General features: G+C 46.4%; 4 protein-coding genes across 4 annotated transcripts; 2 read left to right on the top strand and 2 right to left on the bottom strand.

The window, feature by feature from the left end:
• Positions 1 to 1105: 1105 nt before the first annotated feature.
• On the bottom strand, positions 1106 to 1690 carry NECHADRAFT_89347 (uncharacterized protein; the record flags this gene model as incomplete). The annotated part of the gene is made up of 1 exon (XM_003039245.1): positions 1106 to 1690. One exon carries the CDS (start codon positions 1688 to 1690, stop codon positions 1106 to 1108), a length of 585 nt encoding a protein of 194 aa, XP_003039291.1.
• Positions 1691 to 2549: 859 nt separating this feature from the next.
• On the top strand, positions 2550 to 3448 carry NECHADRAFT_64999 (uncharacterized protein). Its single transcript, XM_003039247.1, has one exon. The coding sequence runs from the start codon at positions 2594 to 2596 to the stop codon at positions 3236 to 3238; it is 645 nt and encodes a 214-aa protein (XP_003039293.1). The 5' UTR covers positions 2550 to 2593; the 3' UTR covers positions 3239 to 3448.
• A 5576-nt stretch (positions 3449 to 9024) lies between these two features.
• NECHADRAFT_89345 (uncharacterized protein) lies at positions 9025 to 10598 on the bottom strand (the record flags this gene model as incomplete). Its single annotated transcript, XM_003039244.1, has 4 exons — positions 9025 to 9296; positions 9357 to 10021; positions 10258 to 10338; positions 10567 to 10598. The coding sequence occupies 4 exons, from the start codon at positions 10596 to 10598 to the stop codon at positions 9025 to 9027; spliced, it is 1050 nt and encodes a 349-aa protein (XP_003039290.1).
• An 8132-nt stretch (positions 10599 to 18730) lies between these two features.
• NECHADRAFT_89344 (uncharacterized protein) lies at positions 18731 to 19423 on the top strand (the record flags this gene model as incomplete). The annotated part of the gene is made up of 1 exon (XM_003039246.1): positions 18731 to 19423. The coding sequence occupies one exon, from the start codon at positions 18731 to 18733 to the stop codon at positions 19421 to 19423; it is 693 nt and encodes a 230-aa protein (XP_003039292.1).
• Between the last annotated feature and the right edge of the window lie 1631 nt (positions 19424 to 21054).

Here is a 21054-nt window from a genome sequence, read left to right as displayed (position 1 = left end):
CTTCTTGTCGCCTGTTATCGACTGCCTGTGAGCCTGTATCCCCTGCCATACATGATGTAGCCATGCTGTTTGCCTAGCTCAGACACGGAAAGCCAGATTATCGAAAGAGGTGAGAGGAAATGGTGAGTTCGGGTGACACGTAGAGTGGCATTCTGAATTGAGTTTATCGACGGCAGCTAGGCATAAATCTACGGCAAGACCAGACACGTCATGAGGGGAGGGACGTTGACCCGTCTAGGGGCCTGGCACAGGGCCAATTGAAGACAAGACGAATTAATCACGTGGCCATGGGTGTACTGAGTATGGTATGGCCATGCCCTCACATCGGCCACCATCCTCGACGCGTGTCTGGTACCAGTAGAGACAGTTAGCAGGAGCTCGGTGACCAGGCTATTGGAGGGTCTGAATCGCAGTCAGCCATCGGCAAGCGACACAAGAGCTAGGCACGGGCCGGGCCATGACGATAATGACGACAGAGGGAGTGTGGGTGTAGTGTTGTTAGGTTAGCGAATAAGCACCAGGCAAGCATCAGCAAGGGGTCAATAATGAACAGTAGGAAAATCCGAAAGCAACAGGCGAAAGGTGTCATGAGCACTGGGCGATGAGCGATGGGCGAATCGCAGCAGGCGAAAGATTCCATGAGCAGCAGTCGAACCCCCCTATTTCCTAAGGATACTCAAGTATCAGAGCCCGACGTTTTGGAGTGTCCATTGCACTACTTACCGTCTATTGCTGCTTCTCGGCGTAGTATTCTACATCTTTTTTTATCATCGTGTGCAAGAGTCGTTGTATTTTCGACCATTATCAACCTCCTGCCCGTCCAGCAATAGGTGCCAGCCAGACATTGACAAGCTAAGTATGGCGCCATAAAGTCTCTCGCTGCGAGATTGACCTGATTAAGAGCGAATGGCACCGGATCTCTCTGAATGACAGGGGCATCATAGCCACATGCACGAGATATGCGACCAGAAGTCCGGTTCAGGTAGCTGATTTCCTTGTATCATTCTAGCCTCAACTTGCCTGGAATAAACAAACTACCAATCCAGTCAGGGTCAAGGTTTTCGACACTTGTTCCACCATCAGATCGCGAGCTGCTATCAACAGATCACGATCCTCCAACAGTAATAGAAACTGCAGTGCGCAGAAATTTTGACCAGCTGTCGATGTTCAGTTCTCCCCCAAGAACCTTCCAGATGAATCGGTCCATATCTTGCAGCCTACATTTCTCACCATTCGGCGCCCAAACAATGGTGTAGACCCTCATCGTGTTGTACTCTCTCTTCTCGATGAGTATCTTGTCCTCATTGCGTTCCACAAAGGTTCTAATCGAGGATCCTTGGAACCCTCCCCAAGGCCCCGCAGTAATGAAGTTCTTGTCTCCCAAGACCTCTTTAAAGTCGTCCGGCGGAAGCATGCGCTCGGGAGCCTTCTGCTCTAGCGCGGTATAAGCTCCATTTGGCGTCGGAAGCTGAACCTTGAGAAGGACATAGTTTGCTTTGATGGGAGTAATGTGAGCCAGCGCCTTGTTGATAGTGGCGGTGTTGGTGGTAATGCGAAAAATGATGGAGCCATCCTCACTCCATGAGCCGTAGTACACGAATGTGTCGTCCCTGAAGCCGCCATCGAGCAACCATAGCTGCTTGTATGGCGATTCTGAGTGAGAGTGTAGAAAGTCCCAGAAACCGCCCATTCTGAAAATCGCAAAAAGAGTTAGAGTAACCCGACTGCTAGAAATGGACGTGTCGTCTGTTGGGCTTCGGATGGTTTGGTGAATATAGTAGGATACAGGTTCGTAGAGTGGCAGAGTGGGTTAGGTTAAATAGACGAGGGAGAAGACGTTCAGCAGAAGCGTCTGCCTTTGCAATTGCTCTGACCATCTTCCAGCGTGACCACTTCAGAACAATGATGAGGCGGCCTGGCTGCCTTGCATGGCGGTTTTGCGCAGGTCAAACAACATGCACAATATAGTTAGGGGCTGAACGCCATCCATGCCTGATTGGACATGATCAGAAACGATGCAAGCCTCTCCGTTCGCACACGGAGTTTCCACCTTGTACAGAATACAGAAATAGCTTAGTTCAATACCTCAAGTCAAGCCATGGATTGTGGGTAACAAATTGGGTGGCGGTTACGCCTCCGAGCCACATTCTTAGCCACCGTGCCAAGTTTTTGATGTCGTGATCCTTAATGGTGTGGTCAGCAGCTGACTAACGTTGATCCCCAGATTTATCAGGTCATGCTAAACACCTTGGCATCGGTGGTATTAGGCTTTGGCCAGCGTGGACCCCCCAGCCTCGGTAAATACTGTACTGTGCAGGGCAGTGCCCCATAATGTGCCTTCGTCGCGTGCCTACGTTGTAACGAGATGTATCACGCAATGGCTGTTAAGTTGAACCTACTACGTAGTGACAATCACCTATCATGGGGTGGCGAAGATGATCTGATGGAGTCGTGTGACCATGAGCCGAGGTTTCCGAACCGGCTATAATAGGCTTTCATCTTGACCAACAACTTCCTGGTCTTGGCCGATAATTTTGCAACTAACCACTGCCAATATCATCTTTCAAGAATCTTTCAGGACAAAAATTCCATAATGTCCAACTACTCTGATCTTCTGTATCATACCACGCTGACCGTCATTGACTACCATGAGGACCCCTCCGGGGCCAAGCACTCGGCCTATGTCCTCGCAACACATGCTAGCATTGAGGCGGCCAAAACCTTTGCCCGAGACGCTCTACATCTCCTCAAGTATGAACCTGATGACTTTGAGGAGTACTCTGTCTACTCAAGCTCTCACGAGTGGAAGCATGGCGATGGGGTAGTTGTCTATGCTCGTGCACCCGCCGGGCAGGTCTTCCAAATTGGAGTCCGTACAACGCCGAACAATGAGTCTCTCCTGGCGAACCCCAACGGCACCGTCGTCCTTCCCAAGGGCGCAGACATCTTACATTACGTGGTGCAGACTACGGTCGACTACAACAAGGACCGAACTGGCTGCGCGCAAGAAGCCGACATCCAAGGGTCTTATGTCCTTCGTGCCGATGCTCTTGCTGCCGCTAAATCGTGCCTTGCGCAGGAAAACTTGGTTGAGTATGATTTGCGGGACGAGTTCAAAGACGAATGGCCATTTGGTGAGGATGTCGTTGTCCATGCTGTATCGGAGACTGGCCAGAACTACACTGTGGCTGTGACGACGATCCCAGGAGCACACAAGAGGCACAGCAAGAAGAACTAGCTAGTATTATTGTGACTAAAGACTGTTAATGATTTCAATCAGGGCTGGGGAATTGACGGAATGATATCAGGGGAAACGGAGGTTTGAGATTGCACATAATCGTGGATCTGTCTTACGATAGTCACTACTTTGGTAAAACACAGTGAGACTTCTTTTCTTTCATCATGTTATAATGCTATAATCGTATTATAATTAAAGCATCAAGGCAAAGCATTTTCGTAGTCAGCAGTGATCCAAGTACCAGGATTAAGGTGGAGATGGCCGATAAGACAGACGATCAATTTGTTTGACGGCTTGCTAAGTACTCTGTTTAGATAGCATGAGGCAGTGTGGTGAACATGTTAGATCATTCACTCCATGGTTGTTGGCGAGGTGGGTGGCCTAGCCAGGTTCATCAACGCCTCGCTGGTCTATATATAACCCTTATGACCTCGAAGAGAATGAACAAGGTGAGCTGCTGGTGGGAGCAATCGTAGACTCGAGAATAGGATCAGTTGTGGCCTAAATGTGAGCGAAAACGCCATGATAGTTCTCAATAGCCACCTTTAACACTGGAAAGCCGAGCAGAGTTTGGTATTTAGGGATGGCTAATCCACGTCTTACAGTCAAAAACTTCAGGGGGCAAAGCGAAGATATTGACGCAAATGCCTCGACCATGAGTTCACCCAAGACATTGATAATTGGAAGCAATATCAGACAGCGAACCAGGACATCCCCGATCAGCGAAGTGAAACAAGCCCAGATGAATATTGACAGTTGATACAAGTCCGCGATGAGATATAGTTCGTTACTCATCATGACGTTCCAATGTTCAAAAAGTTATATCGTCACGTCTCGGCTAGCGAAGCAACGGGCAATATGTAGGACATGTCACTAACTGGGTTGCCTTGATCTACCCTCTGGGTATGCTATGAGGTTAAATTACTTTTCAATGTCACTAACTGCACAAAACATGCAGCGTGGAGAATGTTCTGTATTCTGGCTCAGTTACCCCATCAACAGCCGCGTTTCACTTCAACTATAACCAAAAACACAATAATCATCAGGTTATATGTGACGATTGAAGCACCTCGACATGCAAACAGGAGTCCCAGCTCACGCACGTGGGGGGTTAAAGTAGGGTAGCATGACAGATGTAGCTCAATTTCATCCCTCGTCAAACAACAGCCTATGAGGCGATGAAGGCACATACAGATACAAAGAGCTCGAGTCTTTGCAGCCCCTGTAGGTACCCTACCACCCAGTTTATTACTCGTATATCTCCTCGGTTCCTGATGAGAGTCTAGGCTTGAGTGGTTCTGCCTTCCGCAATAACATGTGATGGATAAACTGCAGCTGTCATATCGAACGCAACCTTTCATCGAGTAATGACGATATCAAGGCCATATTAGTTTCCAGTTAATGCAAATAGCTACCATAAATCACAACCCGGCGGGCCTGTGTTCAAGGGCAACACATAATAAAATCACATGAATCCATAGAAAGAGCCTCCTGCATTCCGACTAGAATAACTTGCTGTCTACGAGACATTTGACCCGCGGTATGACATTGACATCTGCAATATAACACACCAAGTTCTCAAAAGAGTCGACAACTACCGAGTCACAAATCCCTTGACAAGTAGAAGGGGGCAATCTAGAAGCTCACCATGTGTTGAAATGTAAATTGTAAGCTCAGAGGGCAAAAAGGATGGTTCCGCCCGGGATCGAACCGGGGACCTTCTCGGTGTTAACGAGATGCCATAACCAACTAGACCACGGAACCTATTGGTTGATGACGTCAACTGATGCGTATGCCGCTCAAGTGTAGGCTGAGCTTGAGTGGAGGTGGGGTTTGGTGATAATTATGGAGGAGAGGACAAAGAGTGGTCACCTTGTTACGGTCTTATCTTTGCGTCTGGCCTTGAATATCGCTCATAGCAATATGCAGGATTGCCACCTGGTTATCCGCTCTAAATAGTCTTCCTCCAAAGCCCCGAGTTGAGATTCAAGTATCTTTCTGCTGTACTGGAGAGAGAGCCCCTGATGGGACGGAGGACGCGTTCGAGTTCCGAGTAGAGACCCGCATTCGGTCTGTGAGGAAACTAGATTTCAGTACCACTCCCTGGATGGGCAGCTCCCGTGGTCTTGGTCTTGGTCTGGTCTCATTGCCAGCAGACTTGGGGTTTTGCTTGAAGGAGATTATGTATCTGGCTTAGGATTAGCTAGAAAGTCTTCAGATCGAACCACCCCCCACCCGAGCCGGCGACTCTTCCGGTATAGTATCGATATACTGCGGCGTCCGCTTCAGTTGACTAGGGTTAGTAGTTGTTATCTCATTTAGGGTCGACTCTGGGAGGACTCTCCCCCGACCGTACGAGGAAGCGAAGAGACGCGTGAATCGTGAGATCCATATGCTCGTAGCTGAATTACACGGGTTCCACTACTCTCTGGAGCCCTACCGAGCTTCCAAGTCTCTTTCTGCTGTCTCCATGCGCTGCCACGATCAAAGCGACCCAGACGGATGGGATAGGCCCGTAACAGTTTCTGTCTTGTGCCAATCATTCCATAGCTGAGCCGTACTGAACATATTGCATGACAGTTTCACGACAATTTGAAGGGCTTGGAAGATCTTGAGTCACAAACTGGCCAGAAATAAGGAACGAGGAGAGATTCATCCACCACTGAGGGAATTGCATCCCTCTCCTCCATTGTCCTTAATTTCAGTGCGCGAGCAATTTACGACCACCAGTTCATTCTCCGTTGGTATAGCCATTAATAAGTTTCTGCTTTCAATATCTAACCTTTGCCGTTGAGGTCACTCACAAGGCCCACAGCGTGTAGGACATGAGACAAGCCACGACAGGGTCCACGTTGCTCCCATTAATAGGCGCACCATTGTGTCTGGATTGTGAATTGGTGAATAGACAAGGTGAGGAATGGGCTTTCTTGGGAACAGAGGTGGCAGAGCAGATGGGCTTACCCAACCCTATCATCCGTTACTCATGGGGCCCAGCAATCCGGAGTTTTCCCTGGATGAGTTACTTGCCATTGTCCATTGTCATACCCGTGGTTCAAATGATCTTAGATGAGTCTGTCAAGGGTGCGGGCTCTCCTTGAAAGAAGGAGGACCACTATCGCGAAAGATCAAGTCAGTGAGCATTCTACCCTCTGCTCCCCGCCGAACCGCACTCCACCACGACGTGTTGCACTTCGTCCTCTACACGATTTCATATCATTCAATTTCACTGCAGAGCTTGTTTGGCAACACAAGTTACTTTACGAAGCATCGATTTCTAGAATCCGATGCAAATAGTTCCTAGATAAGGGCCCTTGCTTGCTTGATAAAAGGGGTTCGTCGGCGAAAGCTCGACACTCGGGTATAACAACATCTACTCCAGGATCCAAACCTGGCCAAAGACATATTTCCTCCACCGGGTTGCGACACCGATCAGATTAAAATTCTGTTACCGATCAGCGCCATAGGCCACTTCAGTTAAAGCATCGCAATCGAGATGGGATTCAGTTTCAAGAGACTCGTTTCGCAACCAGCCTCGAATATCAAGGTAACATGGAATACATCCTATCATGACACTAGTATCAGGGTACAAAAGCATTCCCCGACAGGATCCGTAATCATCAAGGTGATGATTGGATGGTGCTGGCAGGTAGTAGGACATCTGCTGCAGAGGGAGCGAGTTGGGGACATTGCTAGACTATTAGTCTGGCGGTGGTGATACTCCCTTGAGTGAGGACATCGGAAAATGGCACAACGGTGGCTTCCATGTGGTCATTGGCTCTGGGTCTCAAGTCATGTCCATCCCTCACTTCCAAGTCTGGGAGGCTATGGCATCTCACTTGCTTACTACTTGTCCGGAATTCCTACTTTGGCGTCTCTGAACAGAAATTTGGACCCAGCTGCTATTCCCAAGCGGTAACTTGACTTGATGATTTCCGTGAATGGCTTTCCGGTGAAAGCCACTGATGAGCCATCATAAAATTAAACACTGTATCCCAAATTGAAGGGCGTTGACTTTGGCTCCTAGTCCAGTGGCAGCTTTGGCATGCATGGTATGTTTCCATCACCTAGATGCCTTGTTGCAGAGCATTCTTCATATGAGTCGTGGTCGCTTTCGTCTTCTTGGGGATGATGATTTTGTTCCCGGGGCCAAAGCAGCATTCTTCCATTCCACATCCGCGCCCTGCGAATGACGCCTGCGCCACTCCGCCATGCTTTTCTTCGGCAACTGTATTATTTTCTTCAAGTGAAATGGTTCTCTTAGATATAGCTACCCAGCTTTCTTTGTCAATCGTATCGATGTGGTTGGTTTTATAAACGGAAAAGTTATGAAGCTACTTTAATTTGACCGCATAATAAGCGTGACCCAAAGTAGCCTGCTAATAGATGCTGGATACTGGCCCTGATTGGTCCGGTCTACCCACACAAATTTTGGCACTCACCAGGAGGTTCCGGGTAGGGAACAAAAGGAACTCGACAATGCATATGCTTGGACAGTTCTCGCTCTAGACACCAAAAAAGGTCCTCTTTGACTGTAAAGAAAGGTTTCTCATACTTGAAATGAATGTAAGAAGCGATAACTACTACTTGGGACCTTTTATTTTTGTCACCAGCATTAACATCATTCAGGCGGAAGGCATGACAGCCACCAAGTCTGCATCTTTACCATGTCATTGAGCGCCTCGGGCTCCTCAGCCGCGCGGTTTTCTCCGATTCCATTGGCTCATTTTGTGGCGCGCGGTCTCCTTCACTCCTATTGGCTCGCTTTGTGGCGTTCCGAAGAGCCGCGCGGTGTTCTGATTCTTGATTGGCTCATTTTACGGCGGCGCTCGAAGCACCGCCTCAGGTTCTAGAAGACAAGCCAATAGAAATGAAGGAAACCATGCGCCACAAGGTGAGCCAATGAAATTAGAGAGAACCACGCGCCGAGCGGTTTTCTTCCAGTTAATTGGTCGCTGTTCTAGGCTGTCACGTGCTCTTGCAGATCCATTTCCCTCTCGCGGGATTGAGATGCTGCTATTCCAGGTAAGATCAGGCGTCATCTAATTCAGTGTACATAGTATTTCTTCTCAACCAGTCGAATACATGCATAATAGTATTGAATACCACACGGGTTCGAGATTAGAGGCGGATCAACACACGAGGATTGCCTACTTGGAGGACCGATATTGAGGCACACCCCGCGATACCGTCTTCAGTCATCGCATCGTCTCAGCTAATACTTCAATGTCCTTGGTACTGGTGGTCCTCATTGGCAATGGAATGGCTTGGATAATCCTTCCATCAACCTTGGAGTGATTGGTCAGGGTAGGCAACTGCCAAAGAACCGCGAGAGCCGGACTCATATTGATTGATGGGAAGTTGGCTCAAGAAGCGCTCAAGGAAGGCGTTTTCGTCAATAATGTCGTGATTCTACGCGAACACATGGATCACAAGTAGTCTGGTCTGGGTTGCCTTGGCGTAGCGTGATAAAGAGAGACTTCACACAAAGAGTCACTCGTGCCCGTGAGAGAATTGCTCTCGATATCGCTCATCTCGATCCCTAGGTTCCGACCTTGCTTATGACAGTGGCCTACCTGTAACGAGCATCGCTTTGTGTTCGCAGGCATCTCAAGACGTAACCTTCACCATAGTGGCAGCGTCCTCTTTCGCCCTTCAAGAGTGTAAAGAGTATCTACTGCGTGGCGACAATTATCAATAGAGCTGTACCGATACTTCGTCAGCTGCCTTTCAGAGTTCAGGACATTCATTCTTTTTGAACCGCACCCTACACTAGTATATTGACATCCTCACTGTAATGAACTGTACCGTTCCATGCCACGTGTTGCCTCCGGTTCCAGCTCTCCCTCAAGTAGCTCCATCACAGTCGCCGGCAGGCCATGGAAAGTTGTGATCGCCTTGAGAGTCCACTGTTCATCCTCTTCATAGGCTTGAACCTTAAGAGACCTCTTTCCTCCCTGTCCCAGCAGCAGCTTAATGACCTCCATCTTCCTGTTCGCCGCTGTCTCCCTTGCCGCCCAGCACAGCGCTGTCCAGCCCAGCCTGGAAGCCACGGATCCGCCTTGTCTTCATCCAGGAGCATGTTTCAATCATCAGGCCAACGGCAGGTTCCCCTACTTACAGCGCAAGGGTGAGACGTCGAGCAGGGTCGGGATATTAAGGTCTGCCTTCTTAGACAGGAGGTACTCTACAACGAGACTGTAGCTGCGGCTACTGCTGTCGCTGACAATTGGCACCATGTCGAGGAGTGGCGTGCGGCCTTTGTTGTCTTGGAGATTAACCTTAGTCCCGATGTTGACCAGTGCCTTGGCTGCTACCATGTCTAGCAAGGTAGTCGAAGTGAGGGAGTAGAGAGTCGTCTTGCCATCGCCATAGGCTATGTTGACGTCGGGATTGTACTGGAGGAGGACTGCCATGATTTTGGCCGTGGTGGCGTGGTGCAGCGACGAGCATCCGTGGCCCTTTGCCGTGCAGTCGACGTCGGCGCCAGCTTCCAGTAGGTTTCGTATGGTAGCGATATCTTCGCTCAGGGAGGCAATGTTGAGCGATGTGTGCCCATTATGAGTGACGTACACCCATGGTATTCGCTTGGCCCTGCCAGTCCGACCTAGGCTTTGAACTGGGCAAGGATAGGAAAAGCAACTGCTCGTCATTCTTGTGTCGCGAGGTGGATTGGAGCTAGGCTGTCCTCGCACTTCATTGTTACCTCTGGGTGCCGCCCAAGGACCTTTTACCTTGGTGTAGGCCAGGAAAGGCATAGCTGGAGAACATTCCACCCACGTCAGCCTACATGTCGATTGGCTCATGGCTGCAAGTTTCAACCAGGAGCTGCCTTGCTTCCGTTCTTATCTCCAACAATAGGCGAACAACCGCTTTACTGTCGTTGTTGACAGTGGCGGCGACGAGGTCCTCATTCATCATCTCCGGCGTGTGTTCTTCGTCTTTCATGCCCTTGATGAAACCCACCAAGCAAGAAGTTGTCTTGGCCCGGCCTCTGATGACAGGTCGCTTCAGGCAATCACCAATGTTGGTCGGGATCGACGTCGTCCTCTGAGCAGTGTCCAAAACGCCTCAGAGACCCCCAAGTGTCCCAGGAGGAAGGCCTGGGCGAAAGCGTTATTTGTGTCACAATATTTCCCCAAGCGTTGACCCCTTGCTGATCTAATGCCATGAGGACTAGCACACCACTTTGTGAGTTGACCGTCATTTCAAGGGCTATCCTGATGGCGTCATTGTCGGTGATGATGCTCGAGTCGACATAGGGCTCGCTGACAGTGTCCAGGGGACCTTGGACCTAAGATTCGAGGAATAGACTGTAGATGTCTACATACCTGTTCAAGCCTGCCCTAGGGAAGGGTGTCATGGAGAAGACAACGAATGCGGCTTTGAGGGGGCATTTCCGTGTGAGAAGTATTTAAATTGCCTCCTTTAGCTCTGCATATCCAGATACGCCAATGTGTATTGAGGGCGGCCATGCGTGACCGCTGGGAGCTGCGTTGATGAATTGAACGATTTTCTGGCTCAGTTAACCCATCGAAGGCTGGCCTTTGACTACAATAAAGAACACAGTGTTCCTGGTAGTACATGATGATGTACCGATGCGGGGCTGGGCGATCTTCGTACATGGACCAGAAATTGGGGTTAGATACCGGCTCGGGTTCCCAGTCAGACCCGTGGTTTTCCTCTTCAAATTGCCGAAAGCTCTCCAGCTGGAGGATTTCCAGCCAGACATGCAAGATGCAGTCATGAACTCGCTCCTCGACACTGAACCACTCATTACTCACCGTCAAGGAATAGCTTGCGGATAGCAGGGTGGTTACGCCTGGCCTTATTATTACTGACCGCGAGGAATCCCCAAAACAGGCTTCTAACCGGCGAGACAAGATGTAGGCTCTTCTCGCGGGCGGCCTCGCCCAGAAACACACGACGTTATCCCCAAGTGACAACCATGACTAGATCTTGAGCGTTGAGGCCGGAAGGCACGCAGCGCCTAGGTCATTTCCTACTGAGCTAGTGGTATATCTGACTCGGGGATCATATTGATAGGATTTCAGAAGAAGGACTGTGGCGTGGTGGGTTTGCACAGGGGAGGGATATGGCTTCTACTGCTCTAGTAACGAGTATGCGTTGAAGCTCATGCGGGTAGCTTCCGTGAAGAACTGGCGCCAGCTTTGCTGTTGGCGTGTAGCGGGTCCACGAAGGGAGTGAGAAGGTATATGGCGTGCCTCGAGGCGTCCAAACAGGCATCTGAATTGTGCAAGTCTGGCTTGGATTCGCTGAGTGTGGCTGCCATAAAGCTCCCTAAGCCACCAGAGCCCACACCCCCCGAATTCTCGAGCAGTATATGATTGTAATTTCTCTGTTATACGTTTCTTGAACTGGTCTAGATTCTTGAGCACATATAGGTTCTTCTTTCTCTCCAAGCAGGCAAAGAAGTCTACCGGATAGTAGAAAACATCAAAACCTAAATAGTGCCCGTGAGTCAAACCGCTTATCAAAGTTGCAGTTGGCTTCTCATACTTCATGTCTGGTGTCATCAGGATCTGGGAGTTGAAAGAATTCGCCATCGACAGGGCTGAGCTGCGGCGGCCGTCATGGCGGTCGAACGTAAAATTGAGAGCGATTCGTCACCCATCCATTTGTTTCTCCTCGAAAGCTTGACAGAAGCTTTGGGAAGCTTATCTTGGTCATGTCTGGGTGTGTCGGAGTCGTGACTGACTTGCCTGCAGCCGTGTATTGGCTGCGGCGTGTAATGATAAACCTGATGGCGACTATTAGTCGACACAAGAGGAGTCAAGTTGGATCGACGCACTCGCAGTATCCTTTATTGATGCCCCGGGTTGCTCATTGCCCTTCTTATTCATACATATTGTGATCTCTTAGTTCCTAGATTGGATGATATATCGGCTATTCTGCCCTCTGCAAACATTTCACATCTGCCTTGGGGCAATAGGGAGCCATGACGCCACTGATAGCTGTAGATGTCTAGAGTCGCTCAAAGGCAGATATTGCCGCATTGTCTGCTGGAGGACAGCTGGGAGAATATTGGCTTGGCGCCGAGTCAGGTGTGCTTTTGACCGGGTTTTGGTTGGCACCCGCCTGAGCCTCCGGGCTATTTGGATGGTTGAGCGCCGTAGGGCAGCGTGAACTTAAAGAGACTGGACAAGGCTATCCATCGGTCCGTTCTGGTAGATGTCTTTAAGTCCCGCTGGAAATGCCCCGCGGCGTCCCTTGTCTTCAGCAGGATGACACCCCCAAAAGGTTGGTAGATGCCCACTTGGGAGATGGGGTTCTTCAGCAGCGTTCACGGAGCACTGTCGGCCTCGCCGTCCTCTCTGAACACCACGAGTGTTGCGTTCGACGTCTAGTCGTCTTCGGACAAGGTATCGCGCACAATTTCGATAATTTTGCCTTGGTTTCGAACGGCCCCTTTGCGACAGTCACTTCCTGTCTTCCTTTGGTAATGGTCCTCTGCTATGTTGTGAATATGGAAGGAATTTTGGCTGTTTGGCGGCAGGAGCACGGTGTTGGCGGTAATAACAGCATCCATGTCTGTTTCCTCTTTGTCCTTTGTCGAGTTCTACAAGTCGTTGTCCAAGAACTGGAGCCGAGAAAAAGCATCAAGGATATTTTCCATTTTGCCAGGGAGATGAAGAGTGAGAACAGAGAGAGCCTGAGAAACTTAAGGAGCTAGATGAACTTGAGCAAAAGATATCCAGCAAAGGGAGGTAGGACATTACGGACGGGAAGTAGAGCAAACAGGCGAGCGGCACTAATGACACTGGCACCAAAGAGAAAGAAAAAGATGTGGAAAGGCTTGCCAAGGAGACCAAAGGGTTTAGAAAACTGTCCTGCACTTCGCACGAGTCAACAGTAGTGAGGCCCAATCCCGACGGCAAGACCCTTTCCCACGTTTTGGCCTTCGAAGACACTGTCGCCGGAAGAGTGTACCCCCTCATGAGTTGAGTGGATGAGATTGCTGGAAATAGGCTGGTTGACATGGACCGTAAGTAGCTAGCATCATTCCACATACCCATCCAGAAAGAGAACTGCGACACATGTTGGCCGCCCAGGATCAGTTCTAGAAGGGCGAAACGGGTCGAACAAATGGGGCTTGGACAATGTACTCAATATCCATGACACACACAACTATACCTTGGTTTATCTTGCTAAAGACTACATGCCACCTTGCTTGCTACACACTCTCAAACTTGCCCAGAAGTTGGTCCAAAACGCCAGCAAGACCTCCCAGCGAAAGGAACTCTTCAAGTCTAACTGGCCCCATCTGGCAGTCGAGAGGAAACGGTGCAGTCCCCAGCATGTTGACATTGCTATGTTGTTGATCGGGTGCTGCAAGAGGTCGTGACCCGTGGCGCCCGCAACGCTTGATCGGCGAAGACTTCTACGTAGGTTAATCCACTCATGCTTGTGTGGGATGTTTGGTCAGCGATAAGGTCGGCCGCGAAATCCGACGCCGAGAACAGGCATTTTCTCTCTCATGAAGCGTCACTTACCGTGTCGTGAGGTCTGATACTATGATTCCAACCAAACAATGCTGTCCCATCGACTCAACGCCATTGAGCGTCTGGCGTCCGCACCGCTCTCCTGGGCATACTTTCGTGTAATGCCCTCGGTGATGTGAGTCCTGTAGCTCACCGGATAGGATGGTTTCAATCGGGCGGGAGGAATATCTGCCGGGAGGGTCGTTGCTGGTATTAATGACGTCTCCAAGATGAGTTACCAGGAACAGAGATGACGACTTTCTGCCTCAGTTAACGCATCAAGGGCCGGGCTGCAACTACAATAAGGAGCACATTGTCAACACACCATAACATCATGACCGGATGCTAATACATTGGCTGGTACAAAGACCACAATGATCAAGTATAGTGGTCTAGAGAGCACAGAATAGAGGTAGTTCGATCGGCCGTGAGGGAATCTCTGCCGGGAGGAAAGCACAGAATAGAAGGATTTCGGTCAGGCGAGAGGGAATAGAAAGAGATGAGCGCCCTGCAATCAATTCCCCCGAGCCCGATCGAAATCAAGTTATTTCCTAATGTACCATGCCAGCCGGATAGGGCAGCTATTGCATCATGGCTGGTTGCAGTGGACATGGATGGACTCCAAGGAAATATCGCAGATTCCTAATTAGGCAGTGATGGTAGACTCTGGCATCCTCGGGGCCAAGAACTGAACGAACCATTATGATACAGTCATTCAAATAAGCATACGTAATTACTCAAAGAACAGCACTTGCTATAAACCGCGCCTCGCTTCCATGGCTTCAGCAACTATTGAGATACATTTTTGTCATCCTTTGGTCGCAACCACACGGCAAGAATCTAGGAAATCTTTTGAGGGGGATGCCAAAAGCCCCGAAAATGGGCAGCCAGGCTGTGAGTTGTTTGAGCTCATGGCTGTTTGTTTTGTCCACCTCCTATCTGCGTCCTGCAGGCGCCATAGACCCTGCTACAGCGGTCAGCGGCAAGAGCTTATTTATTGTCTCTTCTCAATGCTAGATATACCACTTTGTCACGGCCTACCTACCAAACGAGTATTTAGCGTGATCAAATGCCGAGTCAGTTATTCCAGCTATAGAAGTCTCCTTGTGCAAAACCCTGATTTGTGCATCATATGCGCTTGTGCAAAGAAATCTTGTCATACTCGTACACAGGTTTTTCACATTTAGCCCACTTGACTTGAGCTCGGATTTAGAGCCCTGGGGTCGAAACATAGGCGAGACTGGGATAGGTGATAGCTCAAACAAAACAACCATGATTATTTTGTAACTTACTCGGCCAGTCTAGTGTGCCGTCTATTATCTCAGGCACTTGATGCACGTGAATAAACGAGAGGTTCAAGACGGAGCAAGCCCGTATATGGCAGGTGGGGGAGTTGTCCATGCTCAGACGGTGATGCTGTCTCCCGTGAGGTTTGGTGAGGTAGGCGCGTAGAGAAGTTATTACACTTGACCATCCACTTGCGATTAAATGACGTGTCTAAATCTACTACTAGTTATTTACTGCTGTGCATTCAAATGACTCGAAATAAAAGGGAACATGGCCAGGGATTTGAGGGCCAAGCCTGGACTTGGTCTACTTGCGGCGCAGTAACCTAAGATGACTATTTGCGTGATGACACGCGATCCCACATGGATACCAAAAGTACCCATGGGCCAATGGTGTAGAGTTCCCTGGACCTGGGATCACTAAGTCTTCAAAAAGCCCGTGGTTGAGAGGATTGGACCTCGCGTGACATTGTCCCGATCGGGCGAGGGACCAAGGGACCAACCCCTTCCCTTCTCTTAATTCACCATGGTGCAAAAGCTCGCGTGTACCGTACTTCCATGCCAAGACTCGACCAACGCCTTACCTCATGTCCTCTCTTCATGCTCGTTGCACGATTGTTCGTAGCTTCACTTCAACGCTGAGTCTGAGAGCCTACAAGTTGACCCCAAAGGGCCAACTCGCGGTTACGATGCTCATGATCACCTGGTCATCTCCCATGAGGTTCCCTCGCCTATATCAAAGGTTTTTTGCTATAATGATGCAGCCGCCAATGACTACCGGCCTATCTCATGCCTTGTTTGCGGAAAAATACTTATTACTCAACGTTCACACTCGTATCAACATCCCAACTGGACCCGGGTTCCGGCGAATCATCAAGTCTTCTCTAGATTACTGCCTAATGTCACTGAAAGGATACACAGTGATGTTACTCATATGCCCGCCAAGGTAAATCCGCCGCAGGACTCCATAACACTCCATTGTCAGCCCATCTCACACGCTACTCGTGGTCCTCCTCCATCCTCTTCTCGATTATGTCTCTGGCTCTATCGAGAATCTCGGGGTAGGTGTCGCTACTGGTGGGCGACAGAGGGGAATCGTCAGGCTGTCTCATACCACCCTTCTGATGCTCCGACGTGCTAAGCTTTGTGGCTGAGTCGGCGCCGGTGAGGATTATAGGGCCATGGGATAGAGGCATCTTGGTTCATGGCGTAGGGTAAGGGGTGTTCATGGGGCTCAAGAATGAAGATGCAAGGGTAATATTGGGGAGAGATGGTTCAGAGACTGTTTGGTTCAAAGAGATGGAGAAGGGGGTGACGACTTGAGGACTAAGACTGAACCCCTAGTTAGCAAGACGCCCATCTCTCTTCAAACATGCCTAACCCCCCTCACTAAGACAGAGCCCCTACGTCCCGTTTGCCCACCCCTACATGCAGCATCCTCCCCGCGTGGCAAACTTACTCATGCCACGATCAAAAATATCTCCAGCCTGGCCACCCGAGACACTGCATTTTCAATGTTACACAATCTCATTCCTGTCAACACAACGGTATTACGCCAATTGCATTTGAAACGTCTTAGCGTCGACGTTTGTTCTACCTATGCCACCACTGACAATAAGGAATCTCCCAAGTGGCATCCTCATGTGAGAGACTTCAATAAACGCGACAGAGTCAAGAGGCTTTCTAAGACAAGACAGGCCATGGGAGACCACTTTCATGAATCAATTAATTATGGTGCATTGAAGGATCTTAGCGTACTAGTCCCTTAACGCATATCTATTTCCTCGTCCCCCGGGGCCTAGCTACCCTCGTCTTTCTGCCATAGGCAAACAGGTCCATGTATATTATCTCCCGTTTGTTCCGCCCTTCATCGGTGCGTGAAGCCGCTCAGCCACCTCTGATGACGGATCCTCTGTTTGTCGCTCCATTTCTCGCTCTATCTGTCGCTTGTTGCCCGCCCTACCATGCTTCGTGAGATGTCCGAGCTAATGTTCCGCCTTTGAAACATCCCTTCTTCTTGTTTTTCTTCGCTCTCACTTGCGCTTCTCTTCTTTTTGCGTGTTCTTACCCTGTCAGTATTGTTGAAATTAATATAACAAACCGTTCCGTTCAGCAAAAAGCAGTCCACCATGGCTAGGTTCGCGAGCTTCTGCTGAATATATCTGACCGTATGTCCCCTCAATCATACCATATGTTGCAGTCTGATTTTGATGCTTACTGCGTTTTCCCCCAGGCCTCTCAAGTTCCCCCTGTGCAGTGAAGGCCGCATCGGCAATTCAAGGTCCAATGGGTTGGATATCCACGTGAGGAGATGAAATGGGAATCTGCTGGAAAGTCCTATGATACGCACCTGAGGAGAAGGTGGAATATGACGCTAGTGTGGGTCTGTGATTTTTCTTGTTAAAGTTGGGCATGGCGTAAACTATGTGCTTGGATTTGTCTTGTTTGGGTTTGGGGAGTTGTTCTGCTGGAATTTGGATTTAACTCTCCCTAAGTTTGTTGATCGAATACTGGTAACAGGATTCACTTAGGAAAGAAATACTCGTCGGTCTTCTGCACCCATTTGTTGATGGGTAAAGCAGACGAAGTTATGGTCCTGGGAACCTCTTCTCCAGCTTGCAAAAGGTTAGTGATGTGACATTTTGTGTTCTTGGCCACGAAATAGCTTGATGTGAGGTTCATTATAGTTGAAGCCCAGCTCTTGATGAATTAAATGAGCCAGAAGACCTAACCAGAAGATTGTGAGATGTTTTTTGCTGTTATGGCTGATGGCTTCTTATCATCATTGCGGACACAAGTACTGGGACCAGGCCCACGGTACACAACCGGGACGTAAGGGAGACCGAGTGGTCTGTGATCTAAGAGAGACCGGGTTTGAGCCAAGGGCTACACGACTCTTTTACGAATGGACTCGGAACTTTGCACCACAGTCGGACCAGTAGGCTGTTCCGTATAGAAGACTAGGTACCAAGCGTGAGCTATTGGGAGTAAATGAACACGACAGAACACCCGCTCATCGGTCCAACATTGCCTGTACAAACGGCTTGCTCATCATAGAGACATAAAATTTCGTGTGATAATATTTATCAAATAGACGCTACAAGACTGAGTGTCATGAAAGAAGGCGACTGCTACCTAGGCGCCTGTTTGGGTATCTAATTGTGTATTACGGGGTACTCATTGTCGTGACTGCGCGCTACCCGATACTGAAACACTCCTTATTCGAGAGCTGCAAAGTCTTGAACATCCGTCCGTTGCCTTTTTCGTCTCATTTTCCCTACCCACAACTGAGCATAACTCTAGGGTTCCAGGGCGAACAAGGGAGTGCGAGGTGTCCAAGCATTCTCGAGAGAACAAGTGGACTAGCGAGGCACGAGCTTCTAACCACGCGCTTACGGATTTTTAAGAATTTTCACCTGCAATAAATCTTGATCTTTCTGGCTCTCTATTAAAGCGACTCGTCGTGATCCGTAGGTGGTGATAGTTGAGGTTCGTGGGACACGACGTTGATTGGGTGCTTTGTACAGTGTAGACCGATCAACTTTTCATTCATTGGTCAATGTCATTATGTCAGCCGCGGGCGGATCATTTCCGCTCCGTGCGGGTAAGGCAGGCAAACTGTCACATGCTCACCATCTTCACTCAAACAACAAATAGAAGAATAAAAAGATCGCGCAATCAATCAATCAATCATTCCATCACCAACCATGGCCAACAGACGCAAGAGGCCTGATGTTACTCTACCATCACGTCTTTCGCGCCTCGAATCTCCTCGCAAGGTCACTCCCCCCGAGCGCAAAGGCCTCCTCCCATCACCTCCCGCGAGTGTCCAGCGCCTTTCGCCGACGAGCCGAATGCCACGGAGCCTTCTCGACTACAAGTTCCAGGCAGAAATTGGCGAGGTTCCCTCCATCACCTCCATCTCTCTGAGCCAGCAAGAGTTCTCCAACGCCCAGGACGAGATCGAGATTGCCTTCCGCCGGTTCGACTACGAACCCAGGCGAGGTCGCATCATCTTGCGCATGCCCTCCCCGACTCATGACACCTTTGTCGGCCTCATCAACAAGGCAATCTATGCTGAACTGACCAGAGTCGCAAGCCACCACGCCAAAGCTCGCCTCTTTGCCTCGCAGATTTTGATGGCTGGTTCTTCGCGCATCTTCCTCAACGACGACAACGAGGATAGCGAGAGTAACGACCGAGATGAGGCGCTGAACAAGACCCGTCGTCAGCCGGATGCTCAATACCACCATCCCAAGGTCGCTTTCCCTGACGTCGTGGTCGAAGTGTCGTACTCGCAAGACAAGAAACAGCTATCCAAGATCGCCAAGCAGTATATTCACTCCTCCGACGGCAATATCAAAGCTATTATCTATATTAATATCGATTTTCGGGCTTAATTAACCTATTAAGGGCTAAGCTATAATTATAATAAAAAATAAATCTTAAATATAATATAATATTATAACTTAATATTAATATAATAGCCTAATTAAATTTCTATAATAATAAAAAAATTATATTTAATTAGATTATTAAAAAAATTTAATTTTTTATAAATATTTTAATTATTTTAATTTTTATATAAAAAATAAAAAAAATTATTTATTTTTTTTATTTTTTTAAGTTATAATATAATAATTATAAGATTCTTAAGAGATAAACTAATTATATAGGTTTATATTAATAAAGGAGAATATTATATATCTTAAATAAGGGTATAAATTATATTTAATAATATTATTAAAGGTATTAAGTATAATTAAGTTATATTAAGAGCTAAGGTAATTAATATATAAGAATATATAATAAATATATTTAATATACTTAAAGTATTTACTAAGGTAAAACTTATAATACTTATTTATTTACTTAGATAATAATATTATAAGTAAATATTATATAAAAATACTTATTTATTTTATAATAAGTCTTATTTATTTTTAAAATAAGCTTATTATATAGCTAGGTTTTATTATATTAAACCACTTAGTTTAATATTAGGCTATAATATTTTAAAGCTTAAAAATTTAATAATTTAATTTTTTTTTAATTAATATTAATATTTATAATTATATTTTATATTTTAAAATTATAATTTTTAAGTTTAAAAAAATAAAATTAATTTTTTAAAAAGCCTTTTTAATATATTTTTTATTATAATTATTTTATATAAAATTTAAAAAATTAAAAAATACTTAAGTCTTTAAAATATAAATTATAATATATTTAATTTAATATTATATTTCTTAATTATAAATATTTTTAATATTTTTAAATACTTAATATTAAGTAATTAAAATAAATAAATAAAATAATATATAAAGCTAAATTAATATTTTTTTATAATATTTTTTAAATTTAATAAAATATTAATTTTTATAATTATTATATATTAATAAAATTATTTAAATTATATAAGATTAATCTTATTAATTATTTAATTATTTTAAGTTATTATAAGAATTTAATTACTTAAGAAATTAATTTTTTAATATTAATTAATATTATAATATTTATTTAATATACTTAATAAGTAAATAACTTAGATAAATAAATAAATTAAAAATCTCTTAACTTATATTATTTTTATTTAATTAATTAATTTATATTTACTTTATATATTATAATTTAATTATAAAGCTAAAATATTTTTTGCTTTTTAAGCCTTTTAAAATAACTTAAATTTATATATTTAATATATTATAAAAATTTATATAATAAATTATTATATTTTAAGTTATTAATAAAAAGGTACTTAGTCTTATTATAATTTTATTTAGAAATTATATTAATTATTTAGTTTAAATATTAATATTTTTTTAAGTTTTTTTTTAATTTAAATTTAAAATAATTCTTATTAAACTTTATTAAATATAAGAAATAATAAATTTATTATTTCTTAATTATAATAACGTACTTAATAAGCAAGTATCTTATGCAAGCAAGTATCTTAAAAATCCTAACCCTTAAAATAGAAATCGCAATAAAAATACTATAAATTATTTAATTAATTAAAGCTACTTACTAT

This window comes from Fusarium vanettenii, assembly GCF_000151355.1.
Source record: "Fusarium vanettenii 77-13-4 unplaced genomic scaffold NECHAsca_132_unmapped, whole genome shotgun sequence".
In the NCBI taxonomy this organism is placed as follows: Eukaryota; Fungi; Ascomycota; class Sordariomycetes; order Hypocreales; family Nectriaceae; genus Fusarium; species Fusarium vanettenii.
This window is presented reverse-complemented; position numbering and strand designations above follow the sequence as displayed.